Consider the following 15,099-nt stretch of genomic DNA (forward strand, 5'->3'; position numbering starts at 1 on the left):
TGTCTTTCCCTTACAGGTTGATGTTTTACATTGTTATTTGTGATTGTATACCTTGTCTCGTTGTTTTAAAAGGGAACAGCCCGAGTGCTGAAGTATTGATAGTTTATCTAGTTCTGTCTAGATCTTTTGTAGTGAACCGGGTTTCACATTATAATCTGTGTAGCATTTAAGACTTTACTCGATATCCGATGTATATAGATGTGTTTAGTTTGATTATTTGGATTGTTGTAGATATAGTGTAGGATATGCCCCTAGTATTTTGCATAACTTACATAGCGTCCATTGCGTTTTAATTATTTTCCTTTTCGTCGTAACTTTTCTTTATAATGTAACTTTTATTTAACGGTAGTATTTCGACGACTCTCGGATTTAACTTAAATTTGGAAATCGTATCGTTGTGATGCGATAGTGTGTAACTCCATACGGAAATACCACATGTCAGTGTTTGCGTACACTTGTTGCCAGACAATATAAATAATGGACTATAAGAAGCAGCTCAGTTTTGAGGTATATAATGTTCTTTGTTGAACTTAATTTTTGATTTAAAATTTTGTCTTATCATTCAAGTAACTTTTGATTTCCATTTATTTTCTACATTTCTGAGTTCATTTTGACATATTAATTTTTTTGATTTAATTGTTTTCTCGTAATATGATCGGGGATATTTATCAATAAATCCATCTTACCCCCTATAATTGTTTCTCATTCGTGTTATACCTCCATTTCCCGTCATTGCTTGATATTTTAGAGTAGAACTTCGACTTTTTATCCTTATCCAACCGACAACCTACCCACACTCTGCCCAACCCTGAGTTAGTCGGATGTTCATACAGGAATGGAGGCATCGTCCTAGAGGGTATTTACCCCTGGGTACGGTACAGTATAGTCGAGGATTTTTGAAGTCGCTGGTCTGGAAATGATCTGAACAGATCTTATAATTCTTATATAAGCGTAACGTCCCTTCTTTCTTGTAGGCTACACCTTATCCAAATCACTTCTGTGACATTTCAAAACCCACAGATCACACCTACAACAACACACACTTTAAGCCAGTTAAAATATGGGTCGAGCAGGTCAGATGATTATGAAGTACTATAAAGATCTCTGTCACTGGGAGAATATATATGCAAACACAATATTACTTACATTTTCTTGTCATGAGGGAACCTGAAGAACGACCGCGCATTCTTCTCTACTTCATAGTTACTGCAGCCAAACACAGCACATAGGCCTACCTTTCCCCTCATGTTGAGAGGAGATATTAAGGAATGACACACGCTACTATTTAATTATGTCAACTCACTGAAAACGCATAAATAACACCAAAAACTTCACACAAAAATACACGTGCTCTTATGACAGAACCAGTAGTTTTCAGGTCTACTCGCTAGAGAGAGCTCCAATAGCTGTCCCTCGATATCTCGCTCAGTGTCGCGTATTGTCTTTACTGTATTTGTCCAGGCTCCTTAAATTTGTGTATAACAGTGAAGAGGCTGGTAGTAAGTATTCTACCGATCTCTGTGTAACTTCTGCCTTGTGAGCGCAGTAACCCAATGTTCTCCTTTCTTTGGTCCCATGCTGACAGTACTGAACGCTACCACATCTGCCGTCAGACTGACTGGTACAGGCACATGTCCTGGTGTTCTATGCTGTTTACACCAACGAGGCGTACGAGGGCTCCACTGTGCCAATAATTATTTTTGGCGGTTCTAATCCTGTATTTTCCTTTCGAAATCACTCGTTGCTCGTGTCCATGCATGATATACTACGTAATATTGTGTAGCCCTATCTACTGTATCTCTGTCTACGTGTATTTCTTGCATGTTACATTCTCGTTCATTGCTCCCAATAGTACAACAACATGGGGTGTGCCAATACTTTTTGTAGTAAGTGTACGCATCAGTATATCCGTATTCTTCGGTGTTTGCCTTGTGTAAATAATTCAGCCCCCTTCTTCAAATTTGTTATTATTTGTCGAACTGAAGACAAACCACGCTGTAATTATACACAAAAGCAAACATACTTCATGTACAAATGCCGTAAATCAATAAGAATACACAAAGGCAACTAATCATAGGCCACGCATACTCATGGTGTTGCTCACATAGTGCAACTAATCATAGGCAATGTAGACCCACGATGTATCACACATTATGGCAACGCTCACAGGCAACACAAACCCATGGTGTTCCCCACATAATGGTACTACTACTCTCAGGCAACGCAGACCCATGGTTTTAATTACGTGGTGGTACTAATTAAAGGCAACATAGACCCATTGTGTTTCTCATGAAGTGGTACTACTAATAGGTAACGCAGACTAATTCTGAACACAGTGGAACTGACCGATGACACCACAAACAACGCCCAGACCCGCAGTGATTCGTGCATAATGGCGCTGCTCCTATGTAAAGTACACCCATGTTTTTTCTCGTAAAGTGGCGCTAGTCGCAAGTAACGTCGACCTACGGTGTTTCTCACGTAATGGTACTAATCACAAGTAGTCTCATGGTTCTAATGTCATCATCCCTTGGTCGCCCATTTTAGTCGCCTCTTACGAGAGGCAGGGGATACCGTCGGTATATTCTTCGTCTGCGTCCCCCACCCTCAGTGGGTATTTAGTTGTTTGCCTGATATTGTATCAGAGTGAAATAATGCAATTATATAAAACAAAATATATACATAGGCCTATGATTATATGTCTATGATATATTACTATTTTATGATACTAACGTGTGTGTGATAAGTAGTATCGGTACTTAGATCTATCCAGGTAACCAAAATTATCGCTAAACTGATTTGATGTCACGAACTTATAGTACTGGAGTGTATTCCTTTACTTTATAAATAAATACTCTATAGCCATTATAATATTAGAATGTTCTGCACCACAGTGAGCTTAAGCTCAGGTGCCTTGACAAAATAAAAAAATACATTTTAATGTTCAAAATGCATGCTGGTTAGAGTGCACAATGCTTTTCTTATCAGAGTGTACACTACTAATTTTTCATGTAAATAACCATACATTCAGTTGGATCCCGGAAGCATAGGAGATGGTCACGGGAAAGTTGTTCCACAGCCATCTCACAGTTTAGGATTTTAAAATATTAATCGCTCCACGTCCCACGAAATGTGTTTTCGCAATATTTATGCAGGTTCCACGTGTTTATTTGCTTTTTCAAATGCTGCTTCGTAACAGTCCCTTACTCTTTTAAGTAAAAATCATCCCGTTCGTTCTAATAGGCATCGCGCCAAATGAAGAGACAGTTTAGCATATTGGCAACCGTGCTTCTGCAACTTCCAAGCTGATCCTCTATGCCCCATGAGTAGCTCTACATATTGAACTGGGACGTGACTTCATCAGTTTTTGCTCGAGAAGGCAGAACATTCCGCAGAGTATAGGATCTTGTCCACGTTCCGAGTAAAACAAATAAAAATGAGAAATGGCACGTGCGGAGAGAAAGAAACGATAGTCTGTCTGAGACAGCGAAGGCGGAACATTGATAAACAAGTTTATGTATTAGAATGGAAAGGAGGCTTCTCTTTGATAAATAGAGAGTAGGGTAGCAAAATTACGCTAGAAAAGAACATTCCTTGCAGTACAGCTGGACGCGTGTGTTACCTCAAAATGTAACTTATTTCACGGATGAGTTTCTTGAAGTAAATTAGTTTAGCTGAGGTCACAGGTTCATACGAAATACCGAGCACCGAGCTCGATAGCTGCAGTCGCTTAAGTATTTGGGAGATAGTGGGTTCGAGCCCCACTGTCGGCAGCCCTGAAGATGGTTTTCCGTGGTTTTCCATTTTCACACCAGGCAAATGCTGGGGATGTACCTTAAATAAGGCCACGGCCGCTTCCTTACCACTTCTAGCCCTTTCCTGTACCATCGTCGCCATAAGACCTAACTGTGTTGGTGCGACGTAAAGCAACTTGCAAATAAATAAATAAATAAATAAATAATAAATAAATAAATAAATAAAAAACACCGAGCCGCACGCCGAGTGGTACGGTTAACGGTACTGCGAACCAAGGACGGAAGTTGGGGATGTGTTCGATACGGGGTTCGTCTGTTTTTCATATACAGTACTTCAACAGAGCCACTGTAGCGAGTAGACATGCCTCTGGAAGCCGCAGCATATGTAACTTACTGTACACTCCCTGGCATGTAAGCTCCTTCTCCCCTGTTAATACTGAAGGTAGTGATTTATAATTATTTTCCAACAGTTGGGATCGATTCAGTGTCGCTAACCGTACAATTTAGGAACCCTACTTGCTGATAGTCCGGCTCCATGGCTAAATGGTTAGCGTGCTGGCCTTTGGCCACAGGGGTCCCGGGTTCGATTCCCGGCAGGGTCGGGAATTTTAACCACCATTAGTTAATTTATCTGGCACGGGGGCTGGGTGTATGTGCTGTCTTCATCATCATTTCATCCTCATCACGACGCGCAGATTGCCTACGGGAGTCAAATCGAAAGACCTGCACCTGGCGAGCCGAACATGTCTTCGGACACTCCCGGCACTAAAAGCCATATGCCATTTCATTTTTCACTTGCCGATACGACGTCTTACTGTTAATCTTGCACGTTGGCACTATATATTCGTGATTTTTTCGTGACTTGCGAGATGTACGTACCGTCACTGCCGCATTATGAAAATCACCAATGTTACATTTTCGGGTATAATTAAGCATATTTTCTGTTTCTGTAGTATTATACATCTGTTTGGGTAATACCTGGTAAGTAGAACTGTGGCAAGTTCGAATAATGCATTCAATAACGTACCTAGTTTGTGTTAAATAACGAACGCAGCATTTTAATAATACGGTCTTATTTCGTCCAATTTGTATGTATAGAATTCAACAAGGGTGTGGAAGAAGCAAGAAAAATCTGCAAGAACTCCTCCGAAAAGGAAAGCAACATTACCTCGTCTATAAAGATCAGTTCAGTTGAAATGGAAGGCCATTTTGTTATTAACCTAACCTAACCTAACCTAACCTAACCTAACCTAACCTAACCTTTATTTTTGTCACGACTTTAGTACGGTTTGCAGACTTGGCCTTTGTGTATTCTTTGTTAACTTACGACATATTAACTTGTGTGTATTATTACAGCGTGGTTTCATTTCAGGCCGACAAGTAATAGCAAATAGGGTGCTGAATTACTTATACCGGACAAACACCGAAAAATACGGTTATAGTATTGCGCATATCAAAATAAAGGCATAGACATATAACACTGAATTAAGTGAGCGTGAGAGAGAGAGTGTGTCTGTATTTCCTTAATTCCTCATTGAGCTTGAAAACTGACTTAATTACGAATATCTTGATTGAGCATTTATTTGTGTAAGGGAATCTCCATTATTGACATTTACATTAAGGTTAGTATGTTAATGGTTATGTTTTGCGGTTTCAATATGTAACTAGTTAAGTTGGCAGAAGTGATGCGCCATAAAATAAAAAAGAGAACACGGCGGCGATATTTGCTGTTTGGTTTTACGTGACGAGTGATATAAATTTATGTTGATGTAGCCTTGAAGAAGAAAAGTATTATTAAAACAATGGATATGGTGGAAAACTCAACGGCATGCAAGGAGGTCAGTGTTAGGGCGAAGTTCATAGTAGAATCACTTGGGAACACAAGACTTGAGAGGGCAGTTTTATTATTTTATAAGAATTGGAATACTGTGATTTTGATCTGAGGGATGGTTCGAGGTCCATTCAGACTACGTGATTACAATTGAGGAGTTACTGACAGCGAGATGGCGGCCCCGGTCTAGAAAGCCAAGAATAACGGCCGAGACGATTCGTCGTGCTGACCACATGACACCTCTTAATCTGCAGGTCTTCGGGTTGAGCAGCGGTCGCTTGGTAGGCCATGGTCCTTTGGTCTATTGCGCCGTGGGGTTTGTTTGGTTAGATACTCGTGATCCAGTAAGTTCGTGATAGATATTTGAATACGTATCATGAACGTCCGATTTGCAGGCTAAGCATTTCATTATTACCACTCGTTCTCTGAGTCCTCAACAGATGTCTCTAGCTACTTGCATTGGTCTTCATCACTCCAGTGGACACATTATACTTACTCCAAGACTTATCCCTTTACCCTACTGCTGTTTTTATCGGCCGGTCCTGCGGTCTAGTGGTAGCGAGCTTGCTTCTTACTGGGAGGTCTTGCAGTCAATTCCCGTGCAGGTCAGAGATTTTTAACAGCAACAGAGGGCTGATTCGAGGTTCATTCAGCCTATGTGAGAACAACTGGGAAGCTATCTGACGGCAACATAGAACACCAACAATAACGACCGAGGGGATTCGTCCAACACCTCCTAGATATTATCCAGGAGGTGTTGATTTGTCGCGTTGACTTATGCGTTTACTTCTTAAGTTGCAGAGCTTCGGGTCAACAGCGGTCGCTTGTCATTGTTGTAGCACCGTGAAGTACAGTTTTAGGAACAGGTTTGTTTATCTTGGCCTGGCGTTTTTGCCCTACTCTCGAGAATATCCGTTTGCGTTTAGTACGGAATCAACATTCAGAAAACCCCTTATTTTGAACACACACTGTACCAGTAATCTTTATTATCCCCCCCTGTATATTTCGTTGTCGCATATGTCATTACCAAATCTCATTTCTAGCCGTCGGATTTAAATTCTCACAACAGCCTCCATTAATGGTAATACCACTTCGAACGTTCCAACAGGATTTAGAGAGGAAAAAACAGCGCATTCTAAATGCTTCTAGTCTTTTAAATCGACTAACATTTTTGTTAGCAGCCCATAATGAAACAATTCGAAAGCAAATTTCAACCCAGCTTTGTTTCGTCTCTTCATGGTTTTGAAGTTCCAAAAAATAATGTTACATTTGAATACAACTAGTTAGTACTTCTTGTGCCGTTGCCTCAGGATGTCTGTGGCTTTGTGACAAATAGTCCTTCCCTCTAACTCACAGAGGTACAAGACAACATGGTTGTTTGTTGTTTCGTTACTATTCTGCGTTGTAATTGGAGGGCGCCATCATCAATACAATCGTGTAGCCTTTAATGGCCGTATGTGGTTGAAATAGTTGACTGGGGGGGATATTTGACCGAGAGAGAATGTTGGTAGCCCTGTGGGGGTAGCCGTTTTATATTGCACGAGGAAATCCTTTTTTATTGGCAAGCGTGATATAATGGGCTGTTAAAAAGTCGCAACGCGAAATGTTAATTATCATTGCTCTTTTTTGTCGGTTTAAAAAACTCGTGTTTGCGTTCATTAACGATATAACCACGGTAAATTAAAGGTATAGAATATTGGTTGGAGTTCAGTATCATAATTAAGAGACAGGAAAAATATAAAATAACATATTCGAAACCATGACTGCTACCGCTAAGAGAACGATGTTTTTTACGATCTATCTATATAAAATAACATGCACTGACTGACTGATTCATCGTCACCAAGCCAAAACTACGGGACATAAAGAAATGAAACTTTGGGAATACATTTAAATTCCAGTGTGGGTGCTCACTAAGGGAGGATTTTTGAATCTCCCGTCGCTAAGGGGGTGAAAAGGGCAAATCTGTATCTCAAAAACTGAACAGTTTACAGACGTAAAAATTGGTATTTGGAATCTCCTTTGTAATTAAACAAATCCGCTTTTTCAGGGGGGGGGGGGGAAGTAAAAGATGTAAAAAGAAGAGTTGAATTATTTTTTGAGGATAGTTATATTTTTTCAAAAGTCCGACTCATTGGATGAATGGTCAACGTTGAGGCCTTCGGTTCAGAGGCTCCCTGGTTCGATTTCCGGCTGGGTCGAGGATTTTAATAGTGTTTAATTAATTCTTCTGTTCGGGGACTGGATATTTGTGTTTGTTCCAACACTTTCCTCTTCATATTCAGACGACACACTACACTACCAAAGACCACAGAAACACGCAATAGTGATTACATCCTTCCATATAAGGTTGGAGTCAGGAAGGGCATCCGGCCGTGAAACAGAACCAAATCCACATGTGCGACACAGTACGCATCCGCGACCCCACAGGTGTGGTAAGAGTGGTAGAAGAAGTTATATCTCAAATGCGTCGGTTTTTCTAGCCTTTATTGCCTCCAGAAATTTATTAAATGCAGTTAAGTGCATCCCCACCCTTCGAGCCCATAAAAAATTGTCTATTTTCTCCGCCAATTTACCTCACATTTCAATGCTGAGGTCTTGTATGTGCCGTAGTTTACCTCTGATTCTGTACAAACAAAAATAGCCCCTATATACCCCCCGTCTCCTTTAGTTCATAAAAATAATTTGCACCTTAGTTTCTTCCGCTTAAGTACTGAATTTCACAAATTTTTGTGCCGCCGTTTTCCCGTGATGGTGTTGAGCAGAGCCGCTCGATATGGCAATCCAATACATGTTGGAGTCATCGGGTGCTCCACATCGAACTGAAGAAAGGAGGACGATTTGTGACAATTTGAACGGAAGAGGAGTTAGAATGATAGCACACATCTTATGACACCCAGGACTTGTTCAGTCAATTGTTGAGGAAATTTTAGACGGTAAGAATGATAGGTGTTCTCCAAGGCATGAATATGACAAGAAGATCAGAGTAGATGTAGGATAATTACGTAGAAATGAAACGTTCAGCACAGGATAGGTTGGCATGGAAGTTGCATCAAGCCACTGCATGGACTAACGACCCAAAAAACAACATATTAAAATGAATTGTGATATACAATGTTGTTAATTTTGTTATTATTATCTGATTGTAAAAAAGGTGGCCTCTTCAGTGTACCATCTAATCCCATGGCCTGTAAATGCTCGCTTCACCGATCACATAGGCGGTGTATCTCTCGTTCGCTTGGTCTGCCACGGGACCTAATTCACACAGGCTTTGTTCACCGACACGATGACGTCAGGCTTTCGGCAACGTTATTAAAAATAGCTCTTACATGAACTTGTGTGAGAATCTACCTCGCCATCAAGAAGTCGTTGCATCAACACAACATTATTCTACTTGGACTGGGTTATAAGAACACTCTAGCTTTTAGTAGTACGGGGTGTCTTTTATTTTTTAAAGAACTGTTAGGTTCTCAGTCTGTTGAAATTAATTTACGAATAAATACATTTAGAAACCAATTGAAAAATAAAAACATATAATAACAGAATTATAACTGAAAAAGAAACGACATAAGTAAAAAGAGAATGGCATTTCGTTTTCAAAGAACATCATCAGATTCTATCAAATCACAATCAAAAATATTTAGAAACGTATAAACATTTAGCCTGTATTTAAATCCTTCAATACTTAAAATTTGCTACTATCTTAATGAGGAATGCATAAGGCTGCGGAGTACTGAAGTTGAGAAGTGACGAGTTCATAGTTTACAGTGAATAGCGATGCCTTTGCTGGCGAGATCTAGTGTTTAGGGTAAGGAGACCAGATGTCCCTTATTCTAGGAGATTGTCCCTTATTTATCTCAGGATTCCCGTTGTCCCAGCAAAAATCCACAGTTCTAACCCTTAAAGCAAACAACTCAATGTTGAAAACATCCTAGGGATATGAACTATGAATTTTAGGCAAATACAATATAATAAAGTATGAGAATATGTTCTTTATCTATTCCTAAAAATTACAATCCCTTTCTTAATTATCGTTATCTGGTCGATTAGAACACGGCCGACTAGATGCGTCGCTCTAGCTAGCGCAGCGAGGGATCCAGTCGGCCGTGATTAGATTACCCTATTTCCTTTTTCTACCACTACGAGCGCTATGTGAGTTAAGGCAGAGTTTCACTTAAGCCCTTATAACGCTTTGAGGGTATTGAACTATGAACACATTACAGAAATTATTATGAAAATAGTTAATTTGGCTAGGATTTGAATAAAAAGGAAATCGAGTGAAGAAACAAGAGATTTTAGGCTTTTTTCCGGACCTGCATTTAGGCCGGAAGTGATATTCAATTTTTTTTTAAGCATTTGACAGAGCTATCCAAGACTCACAATTTGAAACCATCCAGGCCCCTTCAGCCCTTCAACTTGAGGAAATTGCTTAGTTTTACGTTTTCCGTAGTATGGGGACCCCTACTTTGTCTGCCAAGAAGTAGTTTCAACATTATACGGGACGCATATTGTTCCTTTTTTCGTGAATCGTCCCTTATATTTTAAAATACCGTGTTTAAACTTTATTTACCACAAAGCTCTGATGTATATTTCTCCTTGTGTAAAGTAATTACCGTTTGTTTGGTTGGCACTAAATGTAACAAACCAGTGAGACAGGCGTAAGATAAAATGTAAAAATGGCAACTTATAATTCTGCACAGTGAACAGTGTATTTTGCAACATTTGATGTTTTTGATAGTGCTGGTATTGGGCTGCTTCTTTAAAATAATAATAATAATAATAATAATAATAATAATAATAATAATAATAATAATAATAATAATAATAATAATAATAATAATAATAATAATAATAATAATCTCTACTGGTTTTCTATAAATAAATGGTACTATTTGTGAGCTCTGTGGTTGGTGTCAAGAAATTCAAATCTTAAATTTGGGCCGATAAGTCCCATAATTTCATGCTTGTAATCTGGTCACCCTAGTTTTGCGTGCACTATGTCTTCTAGCACGGGCTAGAGCAATTTTGTTACTTTCATTGGCCTGTCTCATTCTTATCCTTGGCTTTGACAATATGAAAGTGACTGAGGTATGAGTGATGCTAGTAATTCCATCCCTTATGCAGCCAGTCCCTACTAAGAATGGTGTGAAAATGTTGCTCATAGGGTCGGTTGGTGCGTGCATTTCAGAGGGCTTGGCAAACTGATATGTAATAACAAGTTCTGCTCAGTGAGGTAAGCAACGGTAAACTACCTGTGCTCATTTACCCAGAACGCCATCAATGGCAGCTAATGATGGAGCTGTTCAGGATCCAACCAGCCTTCGGACCGAGAAGAATCTGATGATGCTTTTTCCAGAACGAAACATGTCATATTTTTTTTTAATTGTTTCTTTTTTCAGATGGTTTATACATTTAGTTTCGACAAACTGAAGAAGTTATACGTTAAATAAGTCGCTGAAAAGAAATGGCTTTAGATATCACAAAATAGTTCGCGGTATGTATGGGGGTGTGTCAGAAAGTATGTTTCCTTATTTTAAACTCAGAAACGAAGGAACGGAGCTCGCTCCAAAATCTGTATCCGATAGTTTGCTGGCAAACCGATGGATCGCGCACAAGTGTACAAGTTTATAAAGCAGAAGCTTGGTACAGCGCCATTTACTGAAGGAGTGGTCCGTACAGTGATCCGTTTTCTGCGCGCCAATGCATGGAAGCTGTGAACATTGACAGGAAGACTATGTCTGTATATGTAGAGAAAGTGATGTCCAACAAGTGCTTCCGCGAATTTCCATACATTTTGCTTGAACGTCTGTGGCAGGTGAAGAGAGGGATGGCCGCTCATCAACATCAGTCACATTCGTTAACCCTTTAGAGGTTAGAGCTACTGGTAAGTATATTTACCACTTGATGTTACAGTCTCCATTATAAATGTATAAAGACGCTTATGTTGACGTTCTAGTCGATTGCAACCGTTCTTAACGCTCTCTGGCAAGAATGGTTACCACAGCTGCAGCAGCCTGCTCCGCTTTACTGTCAAGGAGATCGCGTGCAGTAAGGAACCGGCAAGAATACCTACCACATCAGGCTAATGAAGGAGTCCTTGGGCACAAGCAGAACATTTAGTCGTTTCCTTTTTTAATTTTTTTAAAAGAATTATCCGAAGAGTAAAAGCGTCAAGTATCTGTGGTTAGCCGATTCGAGTCTCGTTAGTAGAGCATTTTCACCTTCAGAATCCCCTATAGGCGGGGGCGGTAGAATAACACTCACGGTATCCCCTGCCTATCATAAGAGGTGACTAAAAGGGCCCCAGGGGCTCTTAACTTCGGAGCGTGGGTTGGCGACCACAGGCCCCTTAGCTGAGACCTGACATTGTTTCCACTTATTTATTCCAGGCTCCCCACTTTCATCTATACTAAGATACCATTCATGTCATCAGTGAAAGTCCTAGGTGTTACTTGCGATGATGACATGTCATGGAAAACGCATATTACGAACATCACCCAGAAAACATTTTCTGCATTGCACTTGCTGTGCGGGTAAGAATACTAATTTCCTTAAAAAAAAAAAAAAATTGCTGGTAGGAACTCTGGTTTTCTCTCATTTCGACTACTGTGACGCGATTTATACAGACTCTGGGTGCAAGTTGTTGAGCAGATTACAACGTCGTCAAGAAGCATGTGTGGGATACGTCTGCAACCTACGGTACTATGACCATGTAACTCCTTCATATAACCATCTATCTTGGCCCCGACTAGAAATTCGTCGCACTGTGCATACCCTATGCCATCTCCATAAAAACCTTCATTCTTCACAGCCATTTTACCATACTTCATATTTCAAATACCTCTTTTCTTATCATAGTCTTGAATCAGATCTACTAATAATTCTATCCTTGCTTTACCTACCCATAGAACTGCCATCTACGATAATTCATACGCAGTGGAACCTCCTTCACGAAAGTATTAGAGGGTTAAGCACTATTCACACTTTCAAGGAAGCACTTTAAGAATCACATGTTAACTTGATGCTGCTACTCAAAACAATTCTACTGTCATGGATACCCTAGTAGAAGATTAGTTTAGAATGATTAACCGTTTTGTTTTTCAAATGTTATAACATTTTATATAGTGTACTACCTCTTTTTTACATGTAGGATATTAGTTTTAAGATTTTTCCTTTTATTATACCTAATTTATATAATCTTATTTTCATCTCATTACTCATCATTCTTGTATTACTTTTAATTTAATTTGTGTAAAGCAATACAATGTAATACATGTAGATTTCAGTGCCTGGTTAGATGAAGACAAGGCCTGAAGGCCTTAATTTTGCCAGGTAAAATAAAACATTACTAAACTATTCTCGACCTCCCTTGGTCAACTTTTGTTCTTTTCCGACCCCGACGTATTAGGTTTAGAGGCGCAAGCAGTATTTCATTTCCACACCCTTCGTGACCCTTGCCTTTCTTTAGTCAATACCTTCATTTTTCGAAGTGTCGGATCCCTTCCATTTTTCCCCGTCTAGTAACTGTCGATAGAGGATGTTTTCCCACTTGTGCGTTTTTAAAAATATCTTAATCGACCGAACGAGTTGGCTGTGAGTTTGCATTCGGGAGATAGTGGGTTCGAGCTCCACTGTCGACAGCCCTGAAGATGGCTTTTCCGCGATTTCCCATCTGCTAGGGCTGTACCTTAATAAGGCCACAGCCGCTTCTTTCCCACTCCTAGCCCTTTTCTATCCCATCGTCGACATAAGACCTAACCGCGTCGGTGCGATGTAAAGCAAAATTGTAAAATAAAACAATAATCACCGCTGTCACCTTTGAGGTTTTCGTACGGTATACCAGTATTTTGTAATAGCACGCAATATACAGTCTTGTTATTAGAAACGGAGTGCATACTGGGTCTCATCTGACAGTCGTCAGGCGCTTTTAATCTGGTGCTTCGGATGATATTTTCAATTTCGTTTTTTATAATGTACAGGTACAGTCAGTTGGGGTTCGATCCCAAGGACTTGTGCACCGAACCAGTTAGTCATATTACCAACGACGAAGTTAAAGTCTGGGAACAAACAGCAACCAGCTTGAGGGAGTGTTGAAGTAAGAGCGGACTCCAAAATGTAGGAGAATAGGAAGGCATGTCGAAAGGGCGTTTCCAAACGGAAGTGACGTGTATAAATAGTCTTACACACCTGTACAGCATGGCGCAGAGCTTCCTTTTTTAAATGTCTAGATTAATTTTATTTAAGCACTTCGTCCATCTCTGTCACGCGCAGGACACGTTCACGTATCTGTGGGGAGAATGCATTCATTTGTTATGGTTGTCCAAACCGCTTATTCTGCGCTTTGTCGATCAAATTACAACCAGCAAATACTGAAAAAATATCCTCTACTAATGTAACTTCAGATATATATTTTGAAAATCCCAATTTACAAAACACATATTTTCATCCGTTAGGATAGCTACGGGAATCTTGATTCAATGAAAATACATTTAAAAAAAACCTTTATGTTATTCTGGGTATGATGCGCTGCGTGTGAGAGGGACAGATGGATAGATTTGGATAAAGAGTGGGGAAGGGAATTATGGGGGAAGAGTGGCAGGGGGGTGGGGTGGAAGAGAGAACGGGAAAAGCCGAGGGGGAAACCCCAAGCAGGGGCGAGGGCAGGCTTCCTGCAAAGCAATCAATAGAACGCTAGGCTACAGGCTGTACCGGAATTTCGAACACTGTGGGACTGCGCGGGGCAAAAAATAGCTGTCTGTATCGATTACGTTCTGTAATGGAGTGTGTAAGTTGGAGTCGCTGGAGGAACCGACAGTTGAAGATTTTGCCACTTAGTTCGCTTTTTTCTCACGTGTCCAAAGGTTGAAAGTGGGGTCTGTTCAATTTTTCTTTGCCTGTCTACCGAGCAACTTGCTGTGCGGATTAGGTCTCGTAACTATCAGCTTGCATTAGGGAGATAGTGGGTTCGAACCCCACTACTCGTAACCCTCAAGATGGTTTTCCGTCCTGTCCCATTTTCACACCAGGCACAAGCTGGGATTGTACCTTAAGCCCACGGTCCTCTCCTTCCCACTCCTAACCCTTTCCTATCCCATCGTCGCCGTAAGACCTATCTGTGTCGGTGTGACGTAAAGGAAATTGTAATCGCTTGCCTGCAGTGAATATCACGAAAAAATGGCTGACAGAATTTCTCAAAACACGGGGATACCTGCTTTGTGCTCTAGGCTATGTGGCGTAATAATATTAAGGCAACCACGAAAGAAAATGTCAAGTGTTTGCGATATCGGAAGACTGTACCGAATAAAATTTGTGTAAAATACTTTATTGATGTTTTACGTTTCGTACGTTTCTACAGTGCGACGAAGAAGAACGGAGATATTGATTATTATGATTTTTTCACAAACATCCAGATTTCCTTCTTCTTCTTCTTCTTCTTCTGTTGCCGTGTTGTTCTGAAGGCGACAGAATAACAGCCACGTAACCCCTGCCTGTCATAAGAGGCGACTAAAAGGG

At 40.2% G+C, this 15,099-nt stretch overlaps 1 protein-coding gene across 2 annotated transcripts in view; it reads right to left on the reverse strand.

Moving 5' to 3' along the window:
- Appl (amyloid-beta-like protein) overlaps nucleotides 1–15,099 on the reverse strand; it is a 76,017-nt gene that overhangs the window by 41,356 nt on the left and 19,562 nt on the right. The window contains exon 1 of one of the 2 annotated variants that reach the window (XM_068229734.1): nucleotides 1,147–1,565. The exons of the other annotated variant lie outside the window; for it this stretch is intronic. Within the exon in view, the coding sequence (XP_068085835.1) occupies nucleotides 1,147–1,186 (40 nt within the window). The 5' untranslated portion in view covers nucleotides 1,187–1,565. Of the gene's footprint in view, nucleotides 1–1,146; nucleotides 1,566–15,099 lie in introns of those variants that run through there. 2 annotated transcript variants of the gene reach the window in all.

Source organism: Anabrus simplex, chromosome 11 (genome assembly GCF_040414725.1).
Source record: "Anabrus simplex isolate iqAnaSimp1 chromosome 11, ASM4041472v1, whole genome shotgun sequence".
Classification (NCBI taxonomy): Eukaryota; Metazoa; Arthropoda; class Insecta; order Orthoptera; family Tettigoniidae; genus Anabrus; species Anabrus simplex.